Source organism: Cyclopterus lumpus, chromosome 9 (assembly GCF_009769545.1).
Source record: "Cyclopterus lumpus isolate fCycLum1 chromosome 9, fCycLum1.pri, whole genome shotgun sequence".
In the NCBI taxonomy this organism is placed as follows: domain Eukaryota; kingdom Metazoa; phylum Chordata; class Actinopteri; order Perciformes; family Cyclopteridae; genus Cyclopterus; species Cyclopterus lumpus.
The window spans coordinates 8,204,348-8,220,811 of record NC_046974.1 but is presented as its reverse complement, the minus strand read 5'-3'; the positions used below and the strand labels follow the sequence as shown (position 1 = coordinate 8,220,811).

Genomic DNA, 16,464 nt, shown 5'->3' with positions numbered 1-16,464 from the left:
ATGTTCTTTCAACCAAGAAACCATCAAATCCCATTCAGAAAAACCTTTGTTCAGTGAAAAAAAAACTATATTATTACGCAACACCTTAAATCAACAATAGCAATACAAAAAAGAATCACGAGTCCAACGATGGATTCTAAAACCCCAAAAGGGATGAATCCAAAACAGAAAAACAACACAGTGTACAACTTAAATAGTAATAAAATAATATTAAATGTCACCAGAAAATGAGAGAAAGGCGAAAACAAGTTTGTCCGTAAGTGTCGGTTCCTGAGGCATCGTCTACAACAACCTCCCATGTAGGTTTGTCCACAGCTCACTTTCCATATCTTTACCTTTGGTCTGCTCAGACTGCTGCGGACTCTGTCCCACAGACGGGCCCCCGTACCCTGGGGTTTCCTTTGAGCAGTGTCTCCCTTTTCCTCTAGACCGCCGCTGACCTGATCCACACTCTCCTCCTCTTTAGAATTACTGTCACGCATTCTTTCTGGCACGAGCCGTTCTTAACTCTTAAAATGTTACTCACTAATGGAAAACAAACAAAGAAACTAGCGCTGAGCGACACAGGTGGCGCTGTTTTCTCAACCGTCCCTAACAAGAGCAGCAGCACCTGATCACATGGCCTCGAAGAAGCTTTGATGGTCTTCTTTGATGCAGACCAGCTGAATCTTCACAAAACCTTCTGTCATATTCACGTCTCGGTGTTGTTATACTCCAAATCCTTTCATTCCACTGAGAGTCAGCCAGGAACAAAGCCACGCAGCCTGCCGTCCACGCTCGCCCGTGTGTGGTTGTACTTTCCTAATGGATTTGGGGGATTAACTCAAGAGAATCCCCTCCTCCCCTCATTACCAACATGCTCACGCCTGCCGCTGTGATGAGTGCAGGATGGTCATATAGCATCCCAGGTAACCTAAACAGGATCTTCTCTGGCCAATAATGACTAGTGACTTCACACATCTCGCCCATATCTGAAACAATATATTGTGTCAAAAGCCCTTAAATTAACTGTTACCTTTCTCAGAGGCTCTTCTTTCTATGACTGGTCATCTTTTCTCTTTTCCCCCAAAATGTCCTGCCTCAGATAATAAAATGTAATTCTTAAGGATATGAAATGGTAAAAATAGTAATACTGGTTCATCAGTATTATTTGTAAAAAAACTCAAGTATATATATATATACCTATTTCTTTTCTATTTATTTAAAATGTGTATTATATTTCTTATGTTTTTTTTTATTTTCCCATATATATATATATATATATATGCGTGTGTGTGTGTGTGTGTGTGTGTGTGTGTGTGTGTGTGTATGTGTCACATTCTAATAATTTAATTGTTGTACTAATTTGTTGTGTCATATCGCCAAGTCTCGGCTCCACACCATTGATGTAGACGCCAACAAAGCAAGAAGAAAGGCCAACATGACACAACAGGCCATGAAAGTGATTTAAATACCTGACAGGTGTCCTTTCTCCAGGCTGTTGGCTCCTGAATAACATGGCAAGCATCTGGCTGAGACTCGACAGAGTTTTGACCAACCTGTCCAGCAAGGAAATCCCTTCTCTGGTTGATCAAAGAGCGCTCTGTCTCTCTCTGGCGTACTCTGGCGCCGTGCCAACGGCAACATTTGGTCAACCCAAGGCTAATCCTCCCTCTGTCACAACACTCTGACAGGGGTCAAGCTGAAGTGACTTACTGGGAATCTAATGACTCACTTCTTTTTCATCAGCAAAGGGTCTCCCAGGGCAGGATTAGCCAAAACAAAAAGCTGCGGTGGTCAACTGTGCAAATAGGTTACCACTGTGGAGGTACTAGAATCAATAGAGTGAGCAAATTCACTCCACATAGGCAACGATTGTTTTTCCTAAACATGTGAGTGGAACTGTATAGATTTGGGTTCAAACTGAGCGTGTAAATATAGATTTTTAGTTCATTTTTTTTCCACTGTTGTATAAGAGGTCATTATTTAGTATTTCGTGCCAGAATTCCAGACAGTGATTGCAAATTAAAGTACCTTAAAGTACCAAATTAAAGTACCTTAAAGTACCTGTGACTTCCATTAAAATAAATAGTCACGGCATTTTGGGAAATACACTTTTTATTATCAAATATAAAGCTACAACTACAGCCACACACATACAGGTGTTGTTTTTCCACAATAAACCCATCTGATCCTCTCAGGAATTTCCAAAAAACACATCCCATTATTTGCCATCCGACCCAGGTCTACCCTAATTTGTTGTTACCTTTATTTGTCCTTTGGCCATGATCTTGTCTGCGTTCTCTCCATCGTCTTTGCTCTGCTTGGTTTTGTTGTAGCACTTCTCATAGCAGAGCAGCCTCAAAGTTTGAGAGCCCTCCAGTTCAATCTCAAACTCCTTGCACAGACACAGAGCAGAAAACATGTTTCAGTCCAGTTCACAACAATGTACTTTTATTCTATCCACCGAACAGCGTTTCTGAGCCTCCACAGCCTGTTTCAAAACCGAGATGCTTGATTTTCAAACAAGTATGTATCAGGGAAACAGGGTCTTAAAGACACACAGCAGTGGATACAGAAAGTGGAGCGCACTAATTACATTTCTCCACTCTGATATGCACTCTCACCTCGTTCCAGTTGGGCTCTGTAGAGTCTCTGTACACGCGTGTTTTGGCTTTGTTGACAAAGTAGCCGAAGGAATCCACCTCCAGAGAGCAGTAAAGGTCTGGTGGGCACAAGCAGAAGTAGTTTGAATGGCTGAATCAAAATGAAACTAAAAACTAAAGCTTCACATCCATCTGCTCTCTGTCTGGTGTCATTACAGTTACTGTCTCAGTACCTGAAAAAAAAAACAGCAAAGAGGAGTGGAATCCCCTTTTATTGAAACATGCCACTGAATGTTACCTGGCTACCTTTTGTGTCAGAGAGCAAATAAGTTGGAGCAGACAGTGATTTGAGACATATTTGAGGCAGCTACACAGTGTTCCTGGCTAATCACACTTATTCCAATGCAGCTGTCCACCCAGCTGACAGCCACAGAGAATGAGAGGGGGGGGGGAAGGGCAGATGACACAGAGGATGATGAGACACTGCATGCAACCTCTAGAATTATCAGTGAGATAACTCAGAGTCAAAAACAGGAGAATAACCAACTTACTTAAGCTGTGTTTCAGCCCTGACGCAGAGTGGACGATGACATTTAGGAAGCCGTACAAACCAGAAGATTCATCATCTGCGGAAGGTAGCATTTAGATTATGCAGGTTAACAAAGAAAATACAAAACTAGGTATATATATATATATTAAGACGTATATTAAACCCTAAAAAGTGGAATGCATTGTGAACCTTACCTTCCTTATTCATGGTCATTGGAATCGTGTGAACAGTCTGCAGTTTCACACATGAGTTAGTTAGCATCTGCAGCTCCAGAGAAGTCAGAGAGAAGCTTTTAAAGCCTGCGGGACACAGTCAAGGGGAATTCAAGTCACACCAATTTGATATTACAACTGTTATAATAATACTCTACTGTCTCTTGTAGAAAGTGCCGACGTTAACTCACACTTCTTCTGCTGCTCGCGAACGATCTCCCTCCACTCGGCACGTTCGTAATCAGAAGAGATGAGGAACGTGAAACCCTAAAAAAAATAAAGGAATGATATATTGTATGGTATTGTACGTTATTGCACTCTCATGCTGTAATGGCACGCGTAATACCAGCAGAGGGCAGCAGAAACCATGTTAAGAAGTTCTTTATTGACAAGTGCAAGATATTCACAATGATCGTTAGCATGAATTTAATAAAAGGAACCTTCTTTGGGACTCGTGACTCACCTTGCCGTTTCGGTTGGCCACTCTGAACGCCATGTTGGGCGACATGAGAAGCAGCAGAGACTCCTGTTCCGATAGCTTCTTCCTCAGTCGCTCGATCACCTTGGGTCCTTTGGTGGTTCTCTACAGATTAACAGTCCCAGGTTAAATGTGATGCAGGACACGCTGTCTAGCCATTTGTTCTATTCACATGTGTTAATACGTCCCTCGTTGTATTATAGTTTAGTCTACAAAGCTGTCATTGTTGAGGTGTTTCAAGTCACTAATAAACCAATGTAACATAAACTACACATTTCCTTGTATTTTGAGGCTTGAGTTTCTGTCGGCGTATTTAATATCTGTGAATCCTCACCTTCTCTCTTTGGATCTCGTTCTTGATTTGGGAGATTTTGATCTTCAAGGCGTCGATCTCCTCATCCTGGACCAGCGGGATGGGGGTGGACTCACAGTCCTCAATGGTCTGGAAAGTCAGGTCAGCCAGTGGGATGTACCACTTACAGTCATACTGTTGCCCTTTTCTGTGGGAGCACAAAATGTGTGTATAACGACGTCATTTTTTTCTTCTTCACCCAGTAATTGTCATGTTGCCCTTCACTTTCACCAGAATGTTTTTTTAAACAGCGTGAAACCAATAGTACGAATAGCCACAAGCTTGAAAACTGTTGAAATTATAACGTTCATCTGCAACTGCAACCGCTGGTTGGTCACAATGAAACTGTTCTATTTCCAGCAAAGCAGAATTGACTTTTACAAGTTTAATGTTTGTCTGGGCGGCGTGGTTCTCACTCCCTCGCAGGGATTTTGAGCCAATGGCTTTTCCAGGCCACCTAACCTCGGGCAGGACGCCGACCCAGACTCACCCCGCAGCCTGTTTCTTCAGCTTGGTGCAGAGCAGCAGGTCCGTGAAGAGGAAGACGTGACGGAGTTTCCTGGAACCTTCGACAAGCTCCACCATGAAGCGATCCCTCAACAGCTGACGGTTCTACAAACAGGAGAAGAGAATTAAGTCAATTGTAAGATTCGTGTTCAAAGCTCCGGGTCCCGTGGCCGCAGGAAATTCAGGATTCGAGTTAAAGTTTAACAATATTTAATGGCAAAGATAATACTCATGTAGCGTTCACGATCGTGGGGCCAGAAAGGAGGAACTCTCCACAGACGGAGTGCAGCTCCCAAGGAGCCACAGACCGGGGCTGTCTCGAGTCTCCAGACCAGTAGAACCATCTCCCCAGAACAAATGCTCGGCTATTAGTATGGTCATGCAAATGAATTCACACCTAAAGGTTAGTTCCATTGGTCAGTTCAAAGGATGCCGCAGTTCTACTCGCTACGCCAATTAGTAAACAGGCGAGGTCAAAGCTCACTCTTCCGGTCAAGGACAGGAAGTTCCCCTTCACAATAAAACCCTATTATCCTGCCTTCCGAATAAAAGCAACACATTAGGTTTCAATCGGCATCCATTTTAACTATTGTCTAAACAATAAAACATTCATTCATTCTCATGCATCATACAGTTAATCATTACATTTGTCATTAAAACAGAATAATAAAACAGTGATCCTCTCTTATGTTTCATAATACATTCCTCCAGAATATTCCTCATAATATCCCAAATTAATTATCATATCTTTCTTTATGTATTAATTTAAAACATAAACTTCTCTTATCTACATGTGCAAATATATATAAAATCCACTACAACCTAACACAATGTACTCATAGTATATAACTCTCATTTGTCTCAAATACACCCCCGATAATCTAAATGATTCAGTATTTCTCATGAAACTTTGAGTGAGATTTGAGGTACTATTTTACTGCACCAACAGCTCAGAACTGATGAAAGTACAGTATCTAATTCAAGGTTTATATTGACGATTAGTTTAAACTGCTTTAATTTGGGGTTCACAAACAATGATTTTTTGCTGATGTTGGTACGTGCTTATAATTACTGTACACATTATTGTGCAGTCGGATGAATGGTAGCAAAGCTCATGGTGGAAGTAAACACAATAACCAAAGCAATAAATCATTTGTGACGTGTCCAAAACAAGGCGGAAAGTGTATGCAGCATGTTTCTTCAACCACCAGCAGCATCCTCGGTGATTCGTCCAGCCCATGTAAGAAGCGCTCTTCCTGCAGCAGCGTGCGTCCAAATCCCCCCTCAGCCTTTTGACCTCTGCGCTGAGGCTGTTTACAATGACGGTGCCCATGTGAGACTCAACCGTCCCACACCAACCACAGTTCGACAAAAACAAGGAAATCACTGCAGCATTGCTTTCCCATTCTGTTTTGAGGGCACTCCAGTTCAGTGCGGGCCGGTTATAGGCCCCTTTGGAAGCCTCTCAAACATGTTGAGCACTGTCCTGGTTTCAAAGAGAAGAGGACATCCGCTTATTATGTTGTGACACAAACACAACCGCAAATAGTCAATAATCCAATGGAAAACCAAGAGCTGTAACTGCACAGCGCTCACTCCCTCCTGGCAATAGAATCTGCTTCATTTTTTATTGTGCACTATAATGAGACGGAGAGCAGCGAGGCATGCGCAAGAGGTGGGGCTAAACAAGCTTGTGAGTTTAAATGGTCGTGGTAATTACGGTGCAAAAGATCAGCAATGGGTGCAAAATTGGTTGACAGCTGATGCCAACAACTCAAACCAGTGACTGAACTGTCGCGTGCTGGCTTGTTATCCGTCAATCTCCTTGTGGGACCTCAGACTTCCTAAACTATAAACAAAAGAATGTTCCCAAGAACTTTCTTTGATTTAATATCCCACCCAGGTGGGCGGGGCCAGTTCCCAGAAAAAACAGAGGAAGTTCTCATTCAGGTCAACTGAATCAGAGCGGGGGGATGGAGGGGGCGACGGTTCAGGAAGCATGGTTAGGCCGGTACACACCCAGAGCAAAAGGCTGGTTAGACAGTAACGTTGATAAGGAGTGCTGCAGGTCATTTCTGGGAAGCGGAGTTGGCAGGAGAGGATGGGAGTGATCGACAGGTTTTCCTGGTTTTCGACACGGAGACCCCTTCTCCTCCAGTGTTCGTCACGAGCTTCCTCTATTGTTGACTTCCTTCGCAACTAAAGCAGACATGCTGAGATGAGTCAGCAATAACCTGACTCACAATCCGGTTTTATTGCAGCTTCCAGACACCACGTGCTCAGAGCTTTTCGTGTCATGGCAGATATGATCCTAAATTACTCCTGTTTCAGTGAGTAAAAATCAAGTAAGTTAATTCCCTCATTTTGTAGACCTCAAATCAATACAATCAAGTGTTCTGCAAATCAAGAACTTTAGTAACATATAATCTCATAACATGTAGCCTGATTCCCTTTATAAATTACAGCCACACTAGCGGCATGGCTCTATGGATGGCTGTGTCAATCGGTCAGTTGGTCCACCACTTTGGTCAAGACTGAAATACCTCAACAACTATTGGATGGATTGTCATTACATTTTCATCAGCCTTAGCTGTACGTTGGGTTTAGTTCTAAATAGCCAATGTTAGCATGCTAACACACTGAGCTGAGATGGTGATCATGGTCATAACTGCTAAACATCAGCATGTTAGCATTGTCACAGTGAGCATGTGAGCATAAAGCCGTCAGCATTTATTGTTGTGCCTGAGTTAGTACTTCACCAAAAAGGGGTGTACGTTAGCGAAGCATATACTGGACAAATATAAAACCAGAAGCAGCAGAAGCAGGAGTGGCCCAAGGAGCAAATTCTGTCGTGCCAGGACTCGTCACTGTGCCAGCACAACATTCAAACCACCCACTTTCTCCTCGGCAAAGGGAACAAGTGCTCCACATAGGAACACACTGTAATTCTTAATTTGTCCTTCTCTACTCAAGCCCTGAGTGCATATTAACTACAACCAACTACATTCAATCAACAATAATTGATGGAATTTTGGTTTATCTACCAAAAACATATTTGATCATTTATTTGAAAAGAGGATTTATTTATTCTTCTGCAGTCAGAAGCATTGAGATAACCCTGAGATGATGAAGTGAGTCAGCTCTCCATACTGACCTCTCCCTTCTTAACTGTCATGGACTGTCTACGTGGGGTGATCTCTTCATTTATACTGGACAGGAAGTTCTGAGAGATGCGCAGGGCGTCCAGTAGCAGTGCATAGTCCTGGTGGCTGGAGGGCGTGTGCTTCAGGAGGTCCTAGAATAGAAAGACAAATGATGGCAAATTCAATCCCCCAAACAGACAAGATGTTGCGCCAGGTTCGTGTTTGGCAGATCGACTTACATGCAGAACGAGTGTGCTGCGCGTCACTCTGTCCACCGGTTTGTAGAGAAGCGCTGTGGAGGAGGCAGAGTCAGTTCAACAGGCCTGGTCACAGCTCAACTACTTATAGCAATATTGATGTGGAGGCTGGCTGGCCATTCATTTCAATCAGTACTCACTTTCCAGTGAATTTTTAGCCGACTGGTCTTTGCAGTCCTTTGTGCTTTTGACCTTGAGATTCTGGCAGGAAAATAACACCGGAGGGAATGGTGAGAAGAAATACCCTCATTAAATCACTGCCCCACAGCGCAATTAAAACAATCAGCGCCGCTGTTAAGAGCTGCGTGGCATTTATCCCGTGAGGACGGCTGAAAACGGCCCTATCATCACTTGTCTCGGGCAGCTGTGCAACATCAAATATTTGGCTGCTGCGCATAGCGTGATTACATACCTCAGATATCTCTGCAAACTGAGCGTTTGCCTGGCAGCATTTGTCCGCCGTCTCCACAGCGACCTTATAGTTATCCACAAAGGCCCGGTACACTCCAAGCTGGCTCGCCTACAGGGCACAAGTAGAGCACAGATTAGATTCATCCTGAAGGTAGCTTTTAGTATGCGACTGCCACTGGGTACTTAGCACTGTCACAGTGTGCTGTGCTCAGGCACGAGTTGACGTAACAGTATTACAGGAGGAATTAATGAGAAGGAGTGTGATTCAATGTTTTCTCACATGTCTATATGTAAATCCATGTATAAACATTTTTCATCTTTTTTTATCCAACAGCAAACACAGTGGAAGCTCTTATCCAGCAACCTCCTATGTTTTCCTTTACCGCTAATAATGTGGTGAAGCAAGGCTTTTATCTGGCCGGGGGATGACTCCAGTCAGTCTACTCACATGTGCACTGCAAGATCCACTGAGCTTTAGTAACAGCCAAAGACTCCCACCTTTCCCCCCCCTGAAAGTCTCCCCTCTTTTAACCATCATTAATGATCAAGGCTTGACATTTAAAGTGTATTTAGTTTCTGAAAGTTACTGACTCGGCGAATGGTGGTCTGTTTGATCAAAATCCAACATAGGATTTGATGCAGTGAGGTTTTGATGCAGTGAGGTTTCATGTTATTTGATACAAAGGAGGGTTTAAATCAGATGAAGCGATTGCCATACTGTAATTAACCTTGTGTGGTAACTACGCACTCATACTGCAGTTAAACAAATATTCGAAGTGTTTCAAATCTAACAACTATCGCAACATTTCACTCATATCAGCCCATCAGACACTTTGTACACCACGGCTCTCTAAGACTTCCTCTTGTTTACTCTATTTGTAACAATTCCCTGCTGCATTCAAGTTAGATTAAAAGAAGTGGAAAAACCGATTGTTTTAGCTTTGGCTCTGAAACATTATCATAACATGTTTTCCTTCAACTATAACACATCTTAAATTATATTTGTAGAGTGTATTAATATAATTGACCCAATATAAATGGATTTCCACCATCAATAATTACTGTCTGACTGATGATTACACACTTATTCAAGTTGAACATATTCGTTCCTGGGTTGTCCTACTGAAGCTAACCAATACATCATCCCCATACCAGTTTCTGGAAGAGGTCGCCCACACACTGCTGATGGCCCCAGTCCTGGACTCGGGGCAGCAGAGCGTCATAGAAGTCCTTGTGGATCTCATGAAGCTCTGGCACTTTGAAGAAGATGGTCTCTGTCTGCTGGATGGTCAGCATTGGTTGGGATGTTGTGGCTGCTGCTCTCAGAGGCTTCATGGGCTGGAAAAATAATCACAGTCCAAATGTAGGAAACATTTACTGAATGTACTGTATGAAACAATAACCAAAGGAAGTCATTCAGGCTTATCTTCAACAGAAAGTAATAGCACAAGTCAATTTTTTTCTTTGTAGAAAGACGATTTTTCCACAAACACAATAAGGGTTCAAAGACACATTTAGATTTTAGGAGATCTGCTGAAACAAGCCTTATTGCATACTACTACCCCAATCATAAAAAAGACAACAATGTTTGTGTTTGTATGTTACAAGTTAAAGCCAAGCTTTAACTCTGAGCAGTGGCCACTGTAACAACAAGTGGCAATTATAATAGTAAATTAAAAAATGCAACGTAACAAACAGACTGTTGCAATATCGACACAATAGTTAGCTAACATTAGTAATAGTGTATTAAATTGAGCAAGGTTGTGTTTTTTAATTTATCTTTTCATTTGTAAGACGAAGAATGAGTTATTTGTTTGAGGTTAGATAGTTTCACTAACTGACTCAGTAATGTCAGTGACACAGAAATATCTTGCAACGGTTTTCAAACATTAGTTAACGTTAGCTAAGATAAGCTATTGTTGCGCAAAGATGTGTTTTCATTAGTTGTACATTTTGTTTTTATTCGTAAGAGGAAGAACGTGTTATTTCTCATTTCAGAAGTTAGATAGTTTGCAAACTCACTGAGTGATGTCGGTTAATCAGCAGTAGCATTAACTTCATTGTCAAAAGTTTGATAATATTATCTCACAATGTATATAGTATTGCAGCCTTAGTGTATTGACTTGAGCAAGGCAGTGTATGTTTTTATCACCTATGACTTCCTCTGTTTATTTGCAAGAGGAAGAACATGTTATTTGTTCTTTCAAAGTGAGATAATTTCCCTAACTGACTCAGTAATTACGGGTACACGCCAATATCTAGATAAGGTTTTTGCTACTAACGGGCTACATCTACCAGACCCAGGCTGCAAATCCCCTGGGTGTAATAAACTGAGCAAAAGGTTGTTTTTTTTAATCACTTTTGAATTTGTAAGAGGATGAGGTATTATTTCTTCTTTCTAAAGTTATAATAATAATTTTAAAAAAGGAATACATATGATACACTCAAGCATTTAAAGAAAAAAACAATTAAAGATGCTAGCTATATCACCAGTTTTGTTTTTATTATTTATTTATTCTAATTTCAATCATATCTTTTTGTCTACACTAAGGGTCAACCAACAAATTATTGTTTGTGTGTGTGCTCTAAGTTTCACATACTATCAGCAGGGCCTCCAGGTGGCTGAGATAGATCTCCTCACTGGCCAGGATCCCTGACAGAACCCACTTTCTCATCTCCAGCCCCTTCTCCTGATCCAACTCCACCTACAAACATGGTGGGAAGAGAAAACAATATAAAAGGGAAGACATTCTCCAACAAAAAAAGACTCTTGGGGAAAATATGATTGCGTTAATGGGTTTGATCTTTCAGAAACTATCCACACAACTCTGCACACCCCTGACTGCAGATATTGTTGTTGTGGGATTACGGACAGACCAGATTTGATTAAACTCTGTAGGAGTTTTACATTCCAAGAGGCCGGCACCAGAGACTCTCAGCATCTTAAGGAAGACAAATGTGTTTCTAGTGCAGGAGTTGTTACACCAAACTTTCTGCCAAAGCCATCAGGATGACTGATGGCTTTGGCCATCAGGATACCTCCCGCAGAAAGTTTGTTTACTCCTGGCCTGATCGCTCCACGCTTTCCATCCCCTCCCTCTGGTCGGCCGAGCGCATCGCTGCAGCTCGTCATCACAACAACAGTCCCCAAGAGCGAGATGGTGGCACGAAAGTAGGAACTGTTACAGCTCCCCCACCACCCTCTACTCTTCCTGCTGACTCCACTCCCCAAAACCGGACTGGTACACCTTTTATTACCTCCATTAGTCCCTACCGCATACCCACTGCAGCACGCTCAGTGGCTTATCCCGCTGCTGCTAACCATAATAATTTGATTAGAGTTCCCCTGCAACATCCCTCACTACCTCCAATTAATAGGAATCTGGCAAATGTTGGTCTTTTAAATATCAGATCACTAAATAATAAGTCTTTTTTATGCCACAATTTTATTACTGATAACAAACTGGACTTTTTTGTCATCACAGAAACTTGGTTATCTGAGGGAGATTGTAGTCCTTTTATAGAGGCAACCCCCCCTGATTTTACCCACCTTCATCAACCGGCTGTCAGGCAGAGGAGGGGGGTTGCTATTATTCATAGAAAAGGTTTCAAATGCTCTCCCATCTCACATGGTAACTATACATCTTTTGAACATCTTGGTGTTATGGTTAACTCTAAAGACCCTGTCATAATTGTTATAATCTACAGACCGCCAAAGTCTAACAGTGTTTTTATCCAAGAGTTTGCCGAACTTTTAGCCTATTTTATGTCACAATATGACAAAATTCTTATTTTAGGGGATTTTAACATGCATGTCTGCTGCCCGTCTCAGACTCTTGTCAAAGATTTTATGGACACTTTGGAATCCTTTAACCTCACTCAGGCAATACAACAGCCGACACATTCAAAGGGTCACATCCTCGACCTTGTCCTGTATAATGGTCTCAGCCCCGAAAACTTTAAAATTAAGGATATCTGTGTGTCTGATCACAAATCAATTTTATTCAGTGTGGTTTTATCCCAGCTTCCCACAACTCACAGTACACCTGGCCGTTGCGGGGGTTTTAATTCCATGTCTGCTAGCAAATTTTCAGAGCGTTTTACTGCTGCTTCTTTAAGTGCTTTTAATCCACATTCTGATACTGAGGAGCTGGTCTCTCTTTTTAATCATACCTGTCAGACTGTCCTGGACTCTGTTGCCCCCTACAAGGTCAACAAGTTAAACAGAACACCACAGCCCTGGATAAATGAATCCACCAAAGAACTTAACAGAGACTGTAGGAGAAAGGAAAGAAAATGAAATAAAAAAATTAAAAAAACTGCCCTCCACATATTTTATAATATTTGGAAAGAGTCAATGAATAACTATCAAAAGGCAGTTAAAGAATCAAAAACCTCTTTCTTCTCCAATTTAATTCTAAACAATCATTCAAACCCCAGAGTCTTATTCAAGGTCATAACCCCCCCTGTCATTTTATTGATGCCTCACAAGAGATGTGTGAGAAGTTTTTACATTATTTTAATAATAAGGTAAATGAAATAAGACAACAAATTACCCCCCCCAACCCAAGTTTTACATACCAGTAGGGACATTCAAAACTATTTGTCATTTTCAGCCTGTATCATTGCCCTTTTTATCCCAACTTATATCACACATGAAATCAGCCACATGCAGCCTTGATTTTATTCCTACTAAATTTCTCAAAGAGGTTATTGGCACTGTAGGGCCCAGTATTTTATTAATTATAAATAGCTCCTTAGCAAGTGGTACTTTCCCATCGATTTTTAAACATGCAATCGTACAACCTCTTTTAAAGAAACCTAAGCTTGATCCTTCTGTTGTTTCCAATTTTAGGCCAATTTCAAAACTTCCATTTTTATCAAAAGTTTTAGAAAAAGTGGTTTCAACACAACTCCTAGCTTTTATGAATCATAATAATATATTTGAGAAATTTCAGTCAGGTTTTAGAGCACTTCATAGCACAGAAACTGCCCTCCTTGAGGTAACTAATGACCTCCTTTTAGCAGCAGACAAGGGGGAGAGCGCCGTTTTAATTCTTTTAGACCTTAGTGCAGCTTTTGATACTGTAGATCACGCCATTTTAATCGATCGCCTCAAAACCTGGGTTGGCATCAAGGACACTGCACTTGGCTGGTTTTATTCTTACCTTTTAGAAAGATCGTACTCGGTCACCATAGGTAATCACTCGTCTTCCACGACTCACATTACCTGTGGTGTACCACAAGGTTCAATTTTAGGTCCACTTTTATTTTCTATCTACATGCTTCCACTCGGTCAAATCCTCCAGCGACACAACGTATCTTTTCATTGCTATGCAGACGACGCACAGATATACCTTCCGCTGGGACCTGGTGACCCAGAGAGCCTGGCTGCTGTCTTAGATTGTCTCTCTGACGTTAACTGCTGGATGGCTCAACATTTTCTTCAGCTCAATAACTCCAAATCAGAAGTCATATTATTCAGTTCCCCAAACAATAACACCAGTCTCATCAAGAGTCAACTTGGTCCCCTGGCTGCTTATTTAAAACCTGTTGCCAGAAATTTGGGTGTAATGTTTGACTCTCAATTAAATTTTGAATCACAGATAAAAAAAATCAAAAAATCAAAAATCAAACCCATATTGTCACGCTTAGATCTGGAAAAAGTCACTAATTTTCTCTCGACTCGATTACTGCAACTCCCTCCTTTCCGGCATAAATCAAAAATCCATCTCCCGCCTCCAACTAGTCCAGAATGCAGCAGCTCGGCTTCTGACTGGTTCTAACAGACGGCATCACATGACTCCAGTCCTGGCCTCTCTCCACTGGCTCCCTGTTAGTTTTAGAATTGATTTAAAGATTTTGCTGCTCACTTTTAAAGCATGCCTGGGTCTGGCCCCAAGCTACATCATTGAAATGTTAGCCCCATATGAGCCAGCTCGCAGCCTTAGATCCTCCGGTGGGGCCCTTCAAGGCCCTTCATTTTAGTTTGTCTGTTCTGCTTTATTTTGTATTTGTAATTTTCTATTCCTCTATTGTGTTCATTGCCTCATGTATTTTCTGAAATGTTTACTTGTATTGATGTTATGTTTTTACCTTGCTTATATGTAGAGCACACATATGTATTATATTATTATTATCCTGGTGTGGGCTCTCATATCAGTAAGAGGCTCACTCAAGCATTGAGAGGGGCTGTATCCAGCTCAGCCATTATACTCGCTAGTTTTAAGAAGAAAACTGCATGCTGTCTAACCCCCCCCCCCCCCACCCTCACGATTTAGGCTTTGAAGATCACCAAGAGTACACACCAGAGGATAAGAATAACACAGATAGGATAGGAACAGAGCAGAGGGGGAGGGGAGCTGCGTCTCTTTTTCACATCTGTTCGCCCACAGTATATTTGCTGAGTATGTGCGGTGTTTGTCAGCAATGCCCTGTTTCACACTGAAAAGCACTCACATCTGGGAGCTCGACTGTCAACTGTGAATTTTATTGTCGGCCTCTGGATGCCTCTTAATGCCTGGCTAGAAGGACAATTCTTCTGTAGTTTTATGGATTGTCCTTCACTGATTTCACACATAAAGTTCAGTTAACTCGTTATACAGGGCGCTACTCAGCCTGTTAAAAAAAGTTAATAGCTATGGAGGAAACTTCCAAAGTCGGAGAAAATAAACTTAATTGTGTCGTCATTTGATGAAGTGTGTACTAAATCACGAAAGTCACCCTGTATTTGCTCTGCTTTGTGCTTGATTCACTTGGTCAGGAAGAGTAGTCAACCCAGCAAACCTCTCGTCACGGGTCAGCCTTTTGGAAAAGTGATTGATTTTGGCAACAAACAGCAGGACAGGCATTACTTATTCGTAATCCCTTTGAAAGATTTGTGGAGTTACTAAACAATCATAACAACTGCTAAGGAGACTGGCAGCATGCACATGGTTACATTACTGGCCTCGTGTCATAAAATAAGCAATCCTATTACAACACATGGCAACTTCTCATCACAGAATGAGACGCCAGCGCTGCTCAAAGTGTTGAATGGTGCGTGGAGAGAGGACAGTGAAGGACAGTGAAGGACAATGCAGCAGCAGCAGGGGAACAGAAAGATGAAGGAGCAGCACTGTGAGCTGGGATGAGATGGTGGGAGTTTAACCCAGTAACATTACCGACAGCGTGGACTCCAGAGAGCCGGAGGACTGGGTGTCTCGGCTGCTCCGGCTCTTGGAGCGGAATCGTGGCGAGGAGGTCGGGGATCCGGTGAAGGATAGAGGGTCGTGACGAGGCTGGTGCTCCTCTGGGTGCTCCAGGTCATAGCCATATGACGGAGGGGTCTCACTGTAGGGAGCCTCTGTGAGAAATAAAAAGACAAAAGTCACATGGGGTGTCATTAAGCTGTTAAGCCGTGTAGTAAATTCATCATGGGAAATGCAGCAGGCTGAAACAAAAGTTTCAGTTGGTATTCTAGTACCATGTCAATAGAGATTAAAAAGGTAGATGGAGGCTATTAAAGCTTTTTACCGATTGAAATTCAGTGTTGATTGCTTCCTAGTTTCAGTTGATATGTTAACATACTACATCATTCTAAATAAATACTGTGTGAAGAGTGAAAGGAACAAGGAGGCAACGGTTTATTTTGTTAATCCGTCCGTGACTGAATCACATTAAATTGTTGTTGCTGTTATTTTGTCCAGCCCCTGGATAAAAAAAAAAGCACACAAATAAAAGTCTTCAACTGAAAAAAGGACATAAATGTCAAATCAGTAATGCCAGTTGACAATAAACACCATAAGCAGCGTGCCATTTGTCTTTATATCAAATCCTCTTTTAACCTTCATAAACCGGTGACCTACACACATCTACCACACACAGCCCGTGCCAGCCACCGAGGGCTTGTGCCAGGCGACTAGATAAGCCTAGAGAACTGCCGGGGCAACACACATGCTCTCCTCATGCCAGCCTTGTAGTGCAGCGT

The 16,464-nt window shown here is 42.0% G+C and overlaps 1 protein-coding gene across 3 annotated transcripts in view; it reads right to left on the bottom strand.

Moving 5' to 3' along the window:
- si:dkey-91m11.5 (PH_BCR_vertebrate and RhoGAP_Bcr domain-containing protein) overlaps positions 1-16,464 on the bottom strand; it is a 32,581-nt gene that overhangs the window by 3,634 nt on the left and 12,483 nt on the right. For 2 of the 3 annotated variants that reach the window (XM_034541604.1, XM_034541605.1), the window contains 15 exons: positions 15,659-15,840; positions 11,096-11,200; positions 9,648-9,833; positions 8,497-8,604; positions 8,225-8,285; positions 8,067-8,119; positions 7,839-7,979; positions 4,668-4,789; positions 4,160-4,325; positions 3,811-3,930; positions 3,539-3,614; positions 3,330-3,434; positions 3,137-3,211; positions 2,607-2,704; positions 2,246-2,377 (listed from right to left, as the gene is read on the bottom strand). In XM_034541604.1, coding sequence (XP_034397495.1) covers positions 2,246-2,377; positions 2,607-2,704; positions 3,137-3,211; positions 3,330-3,434; positions 3,539-3,614; positions 3,811-3,930; positions 4,160-4,325; positions 4,668-4,789; positions 7,839-7,979; positions 8,067-8,119; positions 8,225-8,285; positions 8,497-8,604; positions 9,648-9,833; positions 11,096-11,200; positions 15,659-15,840 — 1,730 coding nt within the window. Of the gene's footprint in view, positions 1-2,245; positions 2,378-2,606; positions 2,705-3,136; positions 3,212-3,329; positions 3,435-3,538; positions 3,615-3,810; positions 3,931-4,159; positions 4,326-4,667; positions 4,790-7,838; positions 7,980-8,066; positions 8,120-8,224; positions 8,286-8,496; positions 8,605-9,647; positions 9,834-11,095; positions 11,201-13,663; positions 13,696-15,658; positions 15,841-16,464 lie in introns of those variants that run through there. The other variant, XM_034541606.1, reaches the window with a different exon arrangement.